The sequence below is a fragment of the Haliotis rufescens genome, unplaced genomic scaffold (genome assembly GCF_023055435.1).
Source record: "Haliotis rufescens isolate VD_foot unplaced genomic scaffold, xgHalRufe1.0.p SCAF_40, whole genome shotgun sequence".
NCBI lineage: Eukaryota > Metazoa > Mollusca > Gastropoda > Lepetellida > Haliotidae > Haliotis > Haliotis rufescens.
The window spans coordinates 2,681,137-2,698,035 of NW_025964113.1; the positions used below are offsets into that span (position 1 = coordinate 2,681,137).

General features: G+C 40.4%; 1 protein-coding gene across 1 annotated transcript; it reads right to left on the reverse strand.

Annotated features, from left to right (window-relative positions):
* Positions 1–6,258: 6,258 nt before the first annotated feature.
* On the reverse strand, positions 6,259–15,187 carry LOC124138559 (homeobox protein unc-4 homolog). The gene is made up of 3 exons (XM_046505277.2): positions 14,791–15,187; positions 12,162–12,337; positions 6,259–7,739 (listed from the first exon to the last, which is right to left on the reverse strand). Exons 1-3 carry the CDS (start codon positions 15,116–15,118, stop codon positions 6,918–6,920), a joined length of 1,326 nt encoding a protein of 441 aa, XP_046361233.1. The 5' UTR covers positions 15,119–15,187; the 3' UTR covers positions 6,259–6,917.
* Between the last annotated feature and the right edge of the window lie 1,712 nt (positions 15,188–16,899).

A 16,899-nucleotide genomic window follows, 5' to 3' on the forward strand; every position in this document is an offset into this window, starting at 1 on the left:
CTGTGATATTATCTACCTGTTAGCTTTAGTGGCATATCGAACAGAACGGAACTGAAATTCAGAGAGTAAGGCGACCCGTCCACTTCAGCGATGTTGGCCGCGATATATCACGATTTTACGCTCGTGTGAAAGATCGTTATACATCGTAATTAGCTCCTTTATGCTCGTGATACATCGTGAGAGATCGTGCTTGGTTCACGATGTCGGAGGTATTTTCGGCATGTTCCAAATATCTCCAGTACTCGTGTTACATCGTGTCCTGCTCGTGATATAACCGTGTTGTGCTCGGTGCTCGTGATATAACTGTGTTGTGCTCGGTGCTCGTGATATAACTGTGTTGTGCTCGGTGCTCGTGATATAACTGTGTTGTGCTCGGTGCTCGTGATATAACTGTGTTGTGCTCGGTGCTCGTGATATAACTGTGTTGTGCTCGGTGCTCGTGATATAACTGTGGTGTGCTCGGTGCTCGTGATATAACTGTGTTGTGCTCGGTGCTCGTGATGTAACTGTGTTGTGCTCGGTGCTCGTGATATAACTGTTTTGTGCTCGGTGCTCGTGATATAACTGTGTTGTGCTCGGTGCTCGTGATATAACTGTGTTGTGCTCGGTGCTCGTGATATAACTGTGTTGTGCTCGGTGCTCGTGATATAACTGTGTTGTGCTCGGTGCTCGTGATATAACTGTGTTGTGCTCGGTGCTCGTGATATAACTGTGTTGTGCTCGGTGCTCGTGATATAACTGTGTTGTGCTCGGTGCTCGTGATATAACTGTGTTGTGCTCGGTGCTCGTGATATAACTGTGTTGTGCTCGGTGCTCGTGATATAACTGTGTTGTGCTTGATATTGTTCGTAGCTGGCTCGTGTATATCGCGTGCACTCGTAATGACCTTGTGGGGTATTTGTGACCCGACGTGAACACGATGTTTTCACGATAGACACGATGTGAGTACGATGTTTTCACGATAGACACGATGTGAGTACGATGTTTTCACGATAAACACGATGTGAGTACGATGTTTTCACGATAGACACGATGTGAGTACGATGTCTTCACGATGGACATGATGTGAACACGATGTTTTCACGATGTCTTCACGATAGACATGATGTGAGTACGATGTTTTCACGATAGACATGATGTGAGAACGATGTTTTCACGATAGACACGATGTGAGTACGATGTCTTCACGATAGACATGATGTGAGTACGATGTTTTCACGATAGACACGATGTGAGTACGATGTCTTCACGATAGACATGATGTGAGTACGATGTTTTCACGATAGACACGATGTGAGTACGATGTCTTCACGATAGACATGATGTGAGTAAGATGTCTTCGCGATAGACACGATGTGAGTACGATGTCTTCACGATAGACATGATGTGAGTACGATGTTTTCACGATAGACACGATGTGAGTACGATGTCTTCACGATGGACATGATGTGAACACGATGTTTTCACGATGTCTTCACGATAGACATGATGTGAGAACGATGTTTTCACGATAGACACGATGTGAGTACGATGTTTTCACGATAGACACGATGTTTTCACGATGTCTTCACGATAGACATGATGTGAGTACGATGTTTTCACGATAGACACGATGTGAGTACGATGTTTTCACGATAGACACGATGTGAGTACGATGTTTTCACGATAGACATGATGTGAGTAAGATGTCTTCACGATAGACACGATGTGTGTACGATGTCTTCACGATAGACACGATGTGAGAACGATGTCGCGTCCCTCGCCAGCAATCAGCTTACAGAGAATGTCGGGAGAGTCCAGTGCGTTTCCAGGGTTTGATACCCGTTTGCAGTACGTTTCAGGTTTTCAGTGTTTTAGTATCCGTATGCCACACCGAAGGAAGGCTGAAGTAGGCTTGGGACAAGACAGCGGGCGAGGACGGGTCCAAGGAAAATGGAGTTGGGGAGGTAGAGGTCACCGCCACCCACACACAGCCAGGACCAGGCCAAGGACCAGCCCCCACACCTCAGTCCAAGTTTGGAGAGATCACCCACAACCACAACCACACCCACACCCACACCCACACCCACACCCACACAGAGCTAGGATTGGGATCAGGCCAAGGCAGAGGTCAAATTACTTTTAAAATGACAGGCTGGCAGGACCTAAGATGCTTCCCCGAGTCTCGTGGGGAAGGGTAGGGACCAGAAGGAGGAACATGAGGAGGCAAAGGACGTCGAGGAGTAGGATGATGATGATGACTTCGGGATTGCCACGCCCAAGCCATCACCCGGTGTTGCTGATCACCCTGAACCCATACCCGGGGGTCTTGTAGGAGTTGCCAGTCGCCAGGTCGCGGTGAGTGATGGCCAGGGGTAGAGCTGACCCCAGTGGTTCCCTCATGGAGGTCACCTGCTTCTATCCTTGGACCGACCCTACCCTGAAGCTCCAGTAAAAACCCCGGGTCCACCCGCAGGAAAGCTTTGGAACCCTGGCCTGTCCTCTCGTGCCAGCTCCTGCAGCAAGGTATGGTAGAAGCCATGCTGCGGCCGACGAAGAAGCGAAGTCCTCACCCAAAGCTTTCGCTGGACTTGACCGCGACGTCAGTCCTCCTCTTCCTTCGATTACGTCTTCGGACAACCAAGATGAAGGCCGCAATCACCCGAACCACATACCTTCTGTACTGGAAATAAACATCTAGCTGCTGGTGTGCCATGTTGCTGTGATAAGCACTGTGTTGTTTAGCCTGCGAATACCAATGAAACGCGCCAAAATTCGGTCCTATTCCTGTTGCGGTTTAGTCATGTTCACATCGTGATAAACTCGTAGAGATCGTGTTAAGCTAGAAGTAAGCTCGCAACTAACTCGTATTACTCTATATCGTGCCAACATCGGTTGGATTTCGTAGTGACATCGCACTGACATCGTACTAGCCTCGTGTTATATTCGTAGTAAACTTATGATATGCTCGTGCTTCATCGTCCTAGTGCCGTGTTCACTTCATTCATATACACGATTTTATACCCAGTACGATATTTCACACATCGTGATATATCGCGGTCAACATCGCTTGTAGCATAAGTCTTTTAATATGGCGTGTTCATTACCATGTGTCAGATTCGGGTGTTGCATACTCGCATTGAAACGTGATATGTTGATAAAAATGTCTGTGCTTGCACATAAATGTCGTGTGTTTCATAAAGATGCTGGTAAATGCGACATCAATGCTGGTGTGCGCAAAGAAATATCGCATGCTTGTTTAAGGTGCTAATATTGGCAGAGCAGGTATCATTGCGAAAGGGAAGCAGGTCGTTCAGGTTTACTGTACCTGACAGACCAGGGTTGAATCTGGGATTCGAACCCGGGACAGTGGTCCCTGGTGTGTGAGGGACATAACTCCCACAGACAAATACAGCGACTTACACAAATGGACCACCCAGACTCTTGAGTGAGTGAGTGAGTGAGTGAGTGTTTCACACCACCCGTAGCATTATTTCAGCCATATGGCTTCGAGTGATCACCAGAAAAAGGCCTTCATATAGTATACTAATGTGGGTAATCGAACCTTTGTTTTCGTTCTGACGATCAGTACCTTTAACCACTAACCCCACCGCCCTTTTAAAGAACAAAATACCCCAACACCATTCACGTGTAACATGAGCTTCTGATTGGTCAAGAGTAGGGTGTTATTTACTGATGTAACAATAACTGTCCATAACAGTACAATAATTGTCCATTACAGAACAATTATGATTCAATGATCTTTACAAGAAGTTAAAATCTGTTTCCTTCTGTAACAAGGCAGGTTATTTTGTCAATTAGCGATAAAGTCCAAACGGTTTTGGGTTGTTTTTTTGTAAAATGTGCAAGATATACCTCTAAAAAATTACTAAATATAATATACAACTGTAAAATTAAAACTAAATATACACTACTTTCAACTAACCTTTGAACACTTTCCCTTATACCCACTCCTCTCCAAAACCCAACCACTCCTTTCATCTCAATTTTTATTTCACTCGAGAACACAACGCTTACATCGTCAAAAAAATCTTAAAACTGACTCATCTACACATAACAACGAACTAAGTTACAATAACCCTAGGGCTGTGTCGAGAAGATTTATTTGATCTTTTCATTTGTTGCCGGTCTATGGTTACAAAATTCTCCGACGTAAAACGTCTTGATATAAGTATGATCAATCACGCGAATCCTCTATGCTATCAGTAGCGTGACACGTGTGTCTAGAAATTAATGATGATAATGATAATGGTAATGTAATTGCGTCTGGAATTCAAACATATTATTTGACAGAGTGAATTAACCAAGAGAAAAATATTTCATCAGTGAATGTATATCCTGCCAGGTGTGCTTGTTTGCGTCCTTATGTCTACATTATAAATGCGGCGTAAAAAGTCCTTCATGAACTATGCTTTGTTTGTTTTTTCATTTCTGTCAGTTAAACAATCTATTCCGAAATCTGTTTGATGAAATAAATAATTTGAATATTATTTCAACGTTTTAATAAAAAATAATAATGCACACATACGCATATGCATACGCGCACACACACGCACGCGCATACACTGGAACGAACTTAAATAAAGTACTTTTTTTCTCAGGAACATTAACTGGAATAACGCCCCTGTTTAAGATCCAGGTTTGAATTAGTCTTCAGCAATCCATGCTTGTCGTAGAGGCGACTAACGGGTCGGGTGGTCAGGTTCGCTGACCTTGGTTGATGCATGCCGTAGTATCCCAGTTGCGTAGGACGATGCTCATGATCTCAGTCACTGGATTGTCTGGTTCATATTTGATTATTTACAGACCACCATCATATAGCTGGAATATTGCTGAGTGCAGCGTTAAGCAACAAACCAAACTAAACAAGGACCAGTGATTAAATTATTATTAGTTAATTCTTAATAAGTAACCTTCCAAAGAGATTAACAGTCCGAGGCTGGACGCCTAACTATACACATCTAATATCTGTGATGACATCCCTAGCCTTTATAGCTTAACAGGAATTGTTTTTTTCACTGTACGTCTCTCATCAATGCTCTGTTGCATTCAACAGCTCTTTCGGCGACAAGACATAAACAGGCTAATAACGGCTGTCCTAAAAACATCTCTGTCTCTGCATCAAGTTTTGTACTGATCGTTTTAGCAGTTTAAATATGTTTAACATTTAACAGTATGACAGCGCATTTTATATTTATTATCACTTTGAAGAATAGATTGATCATTAGTTGTATGTATATGTTTTAGTCTACTAATGTCCGGGATGCAAGCGTACAGGTGATTATCAAATGACGCGTGAATCACAATGCAAGCAAATCGATGACCTCAACCAATCGATATCTTTCAGATAACAATAAACATCAATGTGTCAAAAAAGTGAAGGAAACGTATCCTTTGATTTATAACTCTAGTCACTTTTTTACATATTCTTTTGTGGCTCAAAAGATTGTGTTTAGAAATATTTAAACTCATTGATAAACTATTCTAATTATTTGCAATATCTACAGGTTACATAATGCAGTAAAACTAAGGGTCAGTTACACACCATAAAACCACCCTTGCTGATTACCTGTTCCACGTTTAATAGTTCCAGGAATAAACATATTCTTTTTGTCAAGTGCAAAGAAGTGAATACAAAGATCTCAATCTCAAAATTATTTGACCAATTTAAATTTTAAAATGTATGAAATTATATAATTATTAGCCTCTTCAGTCATGGTGCTCTTCAAATGTAATTATTGTAATATAAACATTTCTCGTTGACATTTATATAACTCATCACGGTTTAATTTTCTCGGTTTTAGCGTGTTGAAGACCAAGATTGAATGTCGACAGAAGGTTGACAATTCAGTCAGTCCATATGCGGTATTAGACTAAAGATGTGCCTCGAGAAGTCGCGTACATATATTTAACGCGAGAAAACTCATTTGCTCCAAACTACTAGGGGGTTGAGAGAGGGAAGTGCGAGAGGGGGTGGGGGTTGAGAGAGAGAGCCGAGAGGGGGGGGGGGGGGGGGGGGGGGGGGGGGGGAGGGAGACAGGGGTAAAACTTAACACAGGTTGCCATATCGAAAAACCACAATTTATCTCAGCAGAAATACTGCAATGCGGTTCATTAATTATCAAACTGTTTCATAACGAAATAAACTCTGTATAACGACGTGAAAGTATATTTCTTGATACGTTTCTGGAGATGACATGGATAACAACACGTCATCCTTCAACAATTTGACACTATAAAAATAACATACACATATCATAATGTAATATGGTTTTATTGTGACCAATGTAGACTCGAGCACAGTCTAGTATCAACGTATTCGTTACACTTTTCTATGGCACATGCTCAACAAATACTCAACTAAACACCACAAACATCGCATTCACACTCACATATTCACCACCAGCATTCACACAGGTGCACTGGTTTCACCCACTCTATACTGCCTCACAGAGTGGCACTATCACACAGGGTGTTGCTGAGCCTTCAGAGCGACAGCCCGTCGTTGCCATTCACTGTCCGCGTATGAAAGTCAGGCTCTATATACCAAAATCTTCACATTTTTATCACATCTGTTTGACAGATTTTGACAGCTTCTACCAAAACGGCCCATTTTGTCGTAAATGTAACAGCCTTGCTCTTCGATACTAAATTATTTAAATACTTAAACGATCAAAGTTGATCATCACAGCCTACAAATCGGATAGTTATGTTGGCTTCTTAAAGTGTCTTTTCCATGCAACCCTTTTCGGTTCGACCATGTTGTCAATACTGTCTTTTCAGTTTCGCATACAATGTGTACAGCTGCTCAAACTCAAACTCAGCTAAACAACTACAATGAACCCTAGTAGTATAAAGTGTTTCAACAGGATCATCCATCACAGACTAACGGGTACAGCTACTCGGTCAGCTACCATCTACTGACTGCTGTCACACTTCTCTTCCTCCTCAACTTCCTCATCGAACTCTTCCTCCAACGCGTCCTCCTCTTCCTCATCGTCTCGGGAGCACTCGAGGACATCGATGTGCTCCTCGGGTGCCTGTTCTTCCTCTTTAATGTGTTGCTCCTTAACACAACAACTTTCTTCCTCTGTTCTCGGTGTGTTCTTCTCCCCTATGCTCTCGTCATTGTCTTTTGATACTTTTACACAGAGGTTGTGTGGCATATTGGAGTCACTATCACCATCATACTCATCTTCGGAGAGTTGTTCCACCACAAATCCTATTGGTTGTGTTATGGGGAATAGGGGCATCATGCCAAGAGCTAAAGGTCCTAATGATTTACACGCTTGTACACGTGGGTATTTAGAATTCGGTCTTCGACCACGCGGCACTTTAGGCGTTTCTAGAAGACTGTCTATACTGAAAGGGCACTTCCGCTTCTCGGGCTGGCCATGATTGCTGTCGTCACTTCCTGTATCTGGTCTGGTATTGGGTGACAACAGTGACGAGCTGTACGGGCCGTCACTGGCGGAACTGGACAGGTCAGACAGCGACAAAAGCGACAGTTTGAGCTTTCCATCACCGGAAACTCGCCTCTTCTCCTCGAGTCTGCGTAGACGGTCTTCCTGTTTCCTCCTCTTCTTCTCCGCACGCTCTTGTTCTCGTCGTTTCACTTCCTCTGGGTCCATTGGCTCTCCACTGCATGTCTGCGGCTGCGCGTTGTGAGCTGGACGTCCAGGGCCTTTTTTCGTGTTTTCCTTCTTTCGCCATTTTGCACGTCTGTTTTGGAACCAAACCTAAAATTAAAAAAATAAACATTTAGCCAAATTCAAATCATTTGTCCTTAATTCAAAGCAAAAAATAACTTATCAAGTTTAAGCTTGATTTGTGCCTGAAACAAACACGATAGTACCATATTTGCTGATTTGATCGAGTTAATGTTTCACCGTTAATGTAGTCATCGACTGAGTACTGAATTCTGGACCTGCACTAGATATAGCTACGTTCACGTTTACACTCTGTGAACTCCCGATAAGCCTCTTTTAATTGCGTCTTAAGTACCACAATATCTTATAACTAATTACACCGATATAAATGTACCTCAGTTCTATTTTCTCCTATAGATTTCATTGACTGTATTTAGTGAGATGTTTAGAAAATGTATGGGGTATTGGACAACTCAATTTGTCCAGCCGCCGTTTGCCACTTTGTTGATTCGAGGAGCAGATTAATCTGATTTTCTAGCTTTTAATGACGTATTTCGAAAGATCATTTACGCAGATCACGGCCTTGTTTCCAAACAAACGGCAACCAGTCAGCCCCGACTCCTAAATCCCTTAATGTGTGCTCGAGATTTCGATCGATATCTCGCGAGATCCTTCATCGTAATTCGTTGCAGTTTTAATTTTTACAACGTAACTCAAGCCCGCGCTTTAATAGACATAATAAACACTAGAGTTGATCAGAGAGCTACCAGACTTGTAATGTTTAGCAGCAGCAATGTTTTCATTCAATTTCTGCCCGCTTCTTGAGTTAGTAAGTAGCAGAACTCAAGCAGACGACACGATCGCTGCACGCGCCGTGCCCCATCGATCTTTGCGCCCTCGGTCGCCTCGGCGGATGCGCATTACCGTGTTTCCTGTTTGAACTACACGGAACAATTATCATCTCCAACCGTGTCTTTATCATAGACGCTGATACACAACAAAGCCGTTGTGAGAAGCCAATTAAATGATTACTCATTTGATACTCATAGTAATTGATTTGACACTGCCGTGCTATGAAACTGAAGCTCTCAAAGCCAATTGTCTGCCATTCTTAATCGCTGGGGAGATTCTATGGTCACGATAATTTCTGATTTTCCAATAAATGGTCTTTTTAAGTTGCGAATCGGGGTCGTATTGGGCAAATATTACTCCAAGTTGAAAACATTTTCTCCTTTTGACAAGAAGACGTCTGGCAAATCAATGTATGACTTTGTTTATTTTGGTCCATCAACAACGTCGGCAACTCGTAACGCCCTGATCCTTCGCGGTGCTAACTTCCTAACCGTATTTGCGTCATTTAATCAAGTCAATTATACACGATAGGTTATTCTCATGTCGGACCCTAATTTCCGGAAAAGGTTAATTAACTGTATAATTATATTCAGGTAATTAAAAGATTGGTTAACATAATTTCAGCCTTGAATGACTCCTCTCATTCATTGGTGATCTCAAACTCGACCACAACATGAATAACGCTACACATATCCTGTGATTACAGAGTGCTATATAATTCTCCTGACCAGGGTCCTGTCAAGTCCATCTTTAGTGGACTGATGGAGGGTTTGACGCCTGGTTCCAATTTCATATTTTAAAGTCGTCTAATTCTTAATAATATCGGTAAATACGTTAAAATACGGTTTAAACAACCCTGTTCTTATTTCCAAGTAATTCGCGTTAACGAGACAACGTCAATAGGGTGGTCGTAATCATAGCCTGTCTTGCTAGTCAAGCACCCGACCGGGGTAGGGCCTTGTTAACGTTGATGTATGGTTCTCTAACCGCGAATTATGACAGGACGTCGGTGATTCAGTGATATCAGTTACAAGGACCGGGCAGTTATGGTGCTTCAACACGCCGGGTAGATGCTAAAACGTGTCCACAAAGATCTTGAAATCGCCCCGCCTCAGTGAAGATTTGGTCCCTCCCTTACGGAGCTCAGTGTACCGAGACTCAACTTGAGATAAGAAAGACGAGTATATATACCTATATTCATTACTAGCTAAACCTATCCCTGGGTAATTGAATATCATACGTCCTAGCCGAGTTAAAAGTCGCGCTTTTATGTCGAAAGGGTAATTTTAGTTGAGTAGCCTATGGCTGAAGCCTGGATAAGCGGATTTCCATAGTTAGAAATTCGGGTGTGCCTAAACGTCGTAGAAATATCAATTACCGCCATCAGCAAGCATTAGCTAACTTTTTAAGATATTATCTTTCGCTGAGGAAAGTGGAGTGTTTAAAAAGATAATTGCATCAATTATTATCTGACGGCAAAGTGGAATCATAAATTGAAATGCTGTACAATTGCTTCAAAGGCTATACAGAATGCTTGTTGAGGGGCATCCGAGGTAAAGACTCTATAATGGGGGAAGATCCACAGCGCGCTGCACCAGAATTGGGGTCAGACTCGTCAGGTCTTAGCACTTCTTGGTACGGAATTTCAATTAAGAAAATCTCACATAGTTAGTCACTTGTTCGAAAATAAATATTGATAATAAATTATTTTTTTATTTAAGATGGTGACAATCTGGGCACCCGGACTATCTCAGCTCCCCGCTTGGTGCTTCTGCGGTTCACTGAGCCGGTAATATTTCTCATTCAAGACCATGAAAAAGTAAACGACAGATGATTAATATATCATACTGCTATCAATGACACATATGATGTGAAAGGTTTTCAACAAGCATGTTAGTGGAGCTCTAGGAGCGGGGGCCATTACATATGAAAGCCACCTTTGTGTGTCTTAGCAAGGTTACATCAGCCTTACGTCGTTTGAAGATGCGGCATTTTATTCTTTTGTTAAACAGGAATATTTACAACCCCGTATATCAACTGACTGCATCTGTGTAGTTCATTTCAAAACATATGTAATCCCTGGTGTATGTTATCTGTATTAGGGATAAGAAGCTTTAATTTCAAAACGATATGGGTCGGACTTTAAGTGGAGTATCAGTCGATGATCAAGGGCTACTTAACTTGTAAAGCGATTATTTCATAACGTTCGTATTACAGGAGCTCTTGGGGAACATGCGAAAAATGTCCCATAAAGGAGTACCTCATTTTGTTTTGTGATGACTTGACAATGTCATCATTGTCCTCATGACTGAACGATGGTTTGAAAACTGATGAAGATGCTTAGACAATATGTGTTAGTCTAAACATGAGTTGTGTAAGGCGGCGCGGTACAAACACCAGCATTGTGTGACATCACGGCGACGACGTAACGTTACCAACACCGGCAACATCCCCCGAGAAACGCGCAAACCTTGCATACGTGAGAAGATGGACTGCGAGTCAGTTACGTGATGGAAGATTAACGCAGAGGTTGAAAGAATATGAATGTATAAAGACTTGAATTAAACCATTGGTTGGCTGGCTGAACAAGTGTTTAAGTAGTAGTCACACACTGCGGGTTTTGTTGGGATGTCCGCGCTGTGTGGACATAAGAAGGCTATAGTCCGTCAAAGTCCATATACAAAGACAAGGTATTTTGCTGACTTAACACACGGTAGTCCTTCGGCCACAGCGTTATTAGCTCACATCTCGCGATGTAATTAATTCTAATTGACAAGTGTTTACTTGGAAAGCTCTCGAAATACGCGTTGCCCTGCTACTGAAAATCTCTCCAGATATTTACTGTGAAACAATCCGCATGTGTTATACGATACGAGAAAGTTAAGAGAGATATTTCCGCGAGGGGAGCCCCGGGGTACAGATCGGGTGGGTGGCACGGGGTCCATGGATGCTTTACATCAACGAGTGTTTTTACTTCATTTCAATTCATTTTAATTGGATTTAGATTTGATACTTTTCAAATAACATTCTAAATATCTGTAACTCTGTGTAGGAATGAGAATTTACTTTTGTTAATTGCATTGATTAGGGATTAAGCAATTATGGTTAACCGTATTACATTGACATATTGACACATTTACACATACATACAAATTCAACATATTTGGAGCTCATGTGGATGCTACGTATTTTACTCTTTGGAACATATTTTCCCCAATAAGAAATATATTACATTCTATATAACAATTGTCAAATGAAAATATTTGAGAAAGTGTATTCAATAAAGATTTATATTTGTCAAACGTAATACCTGTCACCTATCAGACATACTATTCTGGAATCAATATCGATACAGTTACATTATATGTATATGATCAGTAAACTGAATTGACTGTTAAATATATTATCCCATTCTATTTGATAATTATCTTAAATATATTTTTCCAAACCGGTTGACTCTATTTTACAGAGGCAGGTTAACAACTCATAATGCCGCTCTTGATGAAACCAAATTTATATAAGAAAACAATCACTTTGTTCTTCCTTTCAAGAAAACCTCTCCAAATACACAGAACGGGGTATCTGGTTTAGGAACGGTTATTAACCGAAACTAACAAAATATTACAACGAAGCAAAATCTTGCACATGTAAATAACGCACCTGAACACGAGATTCCACGAGATCTAGTTTGAGAGCCAACGCTTCACGCATAAACACATCAGGGTAGTGACTATCTTGAAACGCCTTTTCCAACTCTTCTAGTTGCCATCCAGTGAAATTTGTACGTGTTCGGCGTCGTTTTACTGACTGACTGTCTTTGCCGTCGTCCTTCGAATCTGTAACAATAATAACAATAATATATGTATTGATGTGATGAATACATTCATGAAAAATGATTACACTTATAACATTTAGTGGCGTTTGTACAGGTGGCAAAACAATAACAGATGGCGTTTATCTATTTATCACATAAACAATTCAGTAACTTTTCAAGGGCTGTCAATTTTCCTCTCATGGTTGTCTACTTAAAACAAATGTAAGACATTTATTTTGATGATTATGTGAGGCTATATACTTTAACTACACATCGCCATGACGAGCAAAATCCAAAACATTTTTCTGTGATGAAAATATTGTCCTTAAATTAGTCTTTAATGTTCAGAATATGTATTGTGTTCTTGTAAATAAATAGAGATTTGTTAAAAGATAACGTGACATTCTTTTCCCAGAGTTCGGGAAATTTAAAACCATTTTTAATGTCAAATCTCCGAATGTTTCAGTTCCTTTTGTTCAATTAATTTTTCATTGTTGTCAAACTTAGTGTTTTATAGACAACCATTTCAGTGTATATATTTGCTGTATTTTCACCAATATCGATAGTGAAAGAAAAACAATAAATAATATATAGTGAAAATGATAAGGAGTATTTCTTATAAGCTAGGAGATTATAATATTAAAATAATTTTGTTTATATTGTTATGTTTGTTTATGTTTGTTCAATAATTTGGTTCAAACAATTTGGTGTTTCTGTCCGAGAAAAATATAAAGCAATCAAAACGTTTGTTATCTTTGCAGACTAGTAGAACGTGCTGTGTGAAAAGCTATCATCAAGGAATATCCTTACATGTAAAAAAGATCCGGGAGTTAATGCAGGCTAAATAAATAAATAAACATATGAGCTTTTGTTTATAACTCACAACTCACGTAACGCATATGTGTGTCTAATAGTTAGTGAATCGTGGCGCACATGCAACACAAAATGACAATATTGTTGGAAATAAGATTGGTTGGAATATGAAACTATCTTCTTCGATGCCATGTGCTGTACACTTTGACTGCGTTATTGTTGATGGGCGAGGACAATATTTATGGGATGAAGAAGATACAATCATACAAATTATCCGGTACCGAATGAAGCTGGAAATATATCACTCAACAACTCCATCAAATTTGTCTGGATCTCGAAAGGCACATCGGTCTTTGGGGGGCAATTCAAAGAAATAGCATCCTCAGAAATTCATTCGTTTCACATGCTTTCAAAACAACAGAGATAGCGTTTATGGATAACAAGAAATTAAAGGTACTAAATTTCATTTTGTTCCATTGTAAATGTACCAGTTTTAATAACAACTGCTATTTTCATCTGATGTTTTCTCAGTCGCGAAATAACCCTCGTAAACTGTTCACTTAAGTGACTTGTACCCCCTTGATATTCAAAAACTATAATTTCATTTTACATTTAAAATTAGTTCTTGGACATTTTTATGACCAAGTTACGAGAAATGTACATACTAAAAGCAACATCGTCGGGGAAATGCGAGACTTTAAAAAAATAATGTATGTATTTTATCGTGGAAGCATTCTGTAGCCTTGCAAATATTCTACACAATGGCATAAAATTTTTGGCTCTAAGTTATTTCGCCCGCTTAATCAAAATTGCAATCTTGTTTTCAGTATTTATTAGATAAGAATGGATTTCGCAGAAAGTATTTAATCAAACAAGCATGCTCCTAGGCCCAGGGTGGTTTTGATTTATTGACCATCTCTGTAGGTAATGTGTAAGAGTAAATGGTCATCTTGCCAACATCTACATAAACAAAGCCGACTAAAATTGACTGGAAATTGGATTTGAGGCACCGATGGAGCCGTTGTCTCATCAATAAATGTTACTTATGTGCGCAGTCACCACTAGTCATGAGATATATTCACATAAAAAGTATATTTATTTCAATTGAAAAGTTGATAATTCAGTACAAATTTATCAATATGTTTTTATCAGATAGTTGATTTCCATTCATTTTCGTTAAAACGATAATAGTAAAAACAAATACATATACAATATAACTTTCACATATCGCAATTTAAATATTTTGATTAATGTTTTATGATATGAATTCACCTTGATGTGATGCTTTAAGTAAAACCTAGGAAGGCCTGTATTGTTAAGCTCAACAACGTTTGAAACAGATCTATCATTTCTAGATCCATTTTATACATATTTGACATATGCAGTATGTGTATCCTTTATAACACAAAAATACATCTTCAGACAGTTGAATTAAATAGTTACCTACTTTAGTAGCATAATGTTGTTTTTAATAAAAACAATAACAACAGGGAAAACATACCGTACAAGTACACAAACCAAATTTGGCCATCATTTGGGAAAACGACACCTTTTGTTTATATTACCTTTGAACAATTTCCAATCAATGTTTCAAAAACAAGTCATTGATCAGCAACGGATAGTAAAGAACAACCGCTGTGACTGTTATCAAGAGTTACTTACCCCTGCTGTGTGGGGAGTCGTGTTTGCCGAGGTCGTCTTTGTCGACGACAGGTGAGGAACTTCGTGAACGAGGCTCCCCCGTCGTAAGAATTCTATCTACGGAGAACTTGACTGGGCCAGTGGAATAATACCCCTGGTTAATGCTACAATCCAAAGCTGCGATTTGATCAGGGGGAGGCCCTGTCACCCCTGGAAGGTGTCCGGCGTAGTGTGGGTAGCTCTGTAACGCTGACAGGGCCGCATAGCTGTGAGGGTAAGATGTTTCCAAAAGGTTCATCTGGGCATTTAAACTTTGAAAGTTAAAGTGGTGTCCGATATTGGTCAACATTGCACACTTGGGAAGATACTCTGAGATTGACGGTAGCTCTACGGGCAGTCATCTATGAATGGGGAAGACGGAACAGTGGGTGCATGCCGCTAGCCAATCGGAAGCCTGGATTTGAGTAGGGTCGTTGTGGGCGGGGCTTGAGCCATACCCGCCTGTCGCTTGAAGCGAGAAGAGCGCTCATGATAGCTGTAAATAAAGAGAAATGGTGAAATGACATTTGATTAATGTGACGTTAACAGTTCCCCATAATGAACACATGGATTGAAACAGCCCAGGGCCAACAACAAACCTCGATTAATAGATTTTATACACATTAGAATGGGGTACAGCGGAGGCGATCGATGATACGAGTGGATGTACGCAATATTGTTCTAATTGTCAAATTGTCAGAAGAACGTTGGGATGAACGGGGTGGGGTTCAACAACACAATTGATTATCACTTGTGTTTCATAACGTTATTAAAACATAATGTAAACTGTTTGCACGGACGGTGAGAGTGCGATGGGGAGGGCGTGGTCGTTTGAGTCTGATGATGAAAGGATTGAGAGAGGAAGTCAGCACAGGAGTGGAAGTATAAAAACATTTCACTATCACTCACTGCCTACAGCTACGGGGGAATAAAGACCAAACGTGTGGCGCCTAGAACGAATAAACAATTGTTTAAAAGCATTGAAGCCAACAGAGGCGAGCGCTGGCTTTTTTAACTCCAATTCGCACAGCGAATACTATCATATTTTGGCCGTTTGGGTGGAACAAGTGAGTCCTTTTATACAATGTTTAAAGGTTAATTGAATATTGTTTACAAATCATGAATTGCCTCGATCAGAAGCTATGAAAGCTTTCACATTTATTTGGTAATGTGGTCCCTTCCATGGTAGAAGAAGCCAAACGGCTGCCTCGATGGAGCTTGCTTTACGAGCCCATGTTGACGCGAGGTACTTGAAAGCAAACCTTTAGACTAAATACCCGCAGGGTAAACTGCCAAATTGCCAGAAGTGTGGTGAAATAAGTGAAAGAGCATCGCGATAGTAATGAGAGATTGGGAATAAGACGGAAAAAATCTCTCTGGAAAGGTTCCCTGTCAATTTGACTTGGAAACCATTAAGAAATCTGCTTTTCCATGGAGAAACCATACTATACCTGTCATAGCCTCGCGCGAGCAGTCTTCAATAATTTAAACGATTTGCGAATTGTGTAAATCTATCCTTTCTGTGCAATTGTTCCAAAAGGTTAGGTTTTCGCAGTGGGTTCTTTCCCCCAGGAAATTGAAATGTGCAGTACTACAACCAATGGCCAACTACCTGGGCTGATGCGCTCAACCAAAGCTATTAGCATTTGTAAGATTTGACAAGCTCTTGACGGTGGAAGCCACTTTGAATCAGCCGAGACACTTGACTGCTTTTTTATTTCACGAAAAGGCGATTTTCTCCGATTCTTCAGGGAATAAGATTGCCAAATCATGGAATTAATATTGGACTAGCATCTGAACACATGAGAGGAAGAAACGTCAAAGTGGCACAAAAACATCTTAGTTTCAACTCAAAATTCACTTCGTGATGTAGAATATTGGGCCTTTCCTTTTTTATTTCATTTTATATTTCATATTTTTGATGTCAGACTACGGAAAGTCGATAATGTGTTTAGAATTTCCTTCACGAGTCTCACCGTAAGTACATCGGAATCCCATGTGTGTCGACTCTCACAAAGGATTAGTGAAGGACTCTTTTCGGAAACATTAATGTTTGAAAGCCCATTTTATTCAATATTTTATCACATTTGA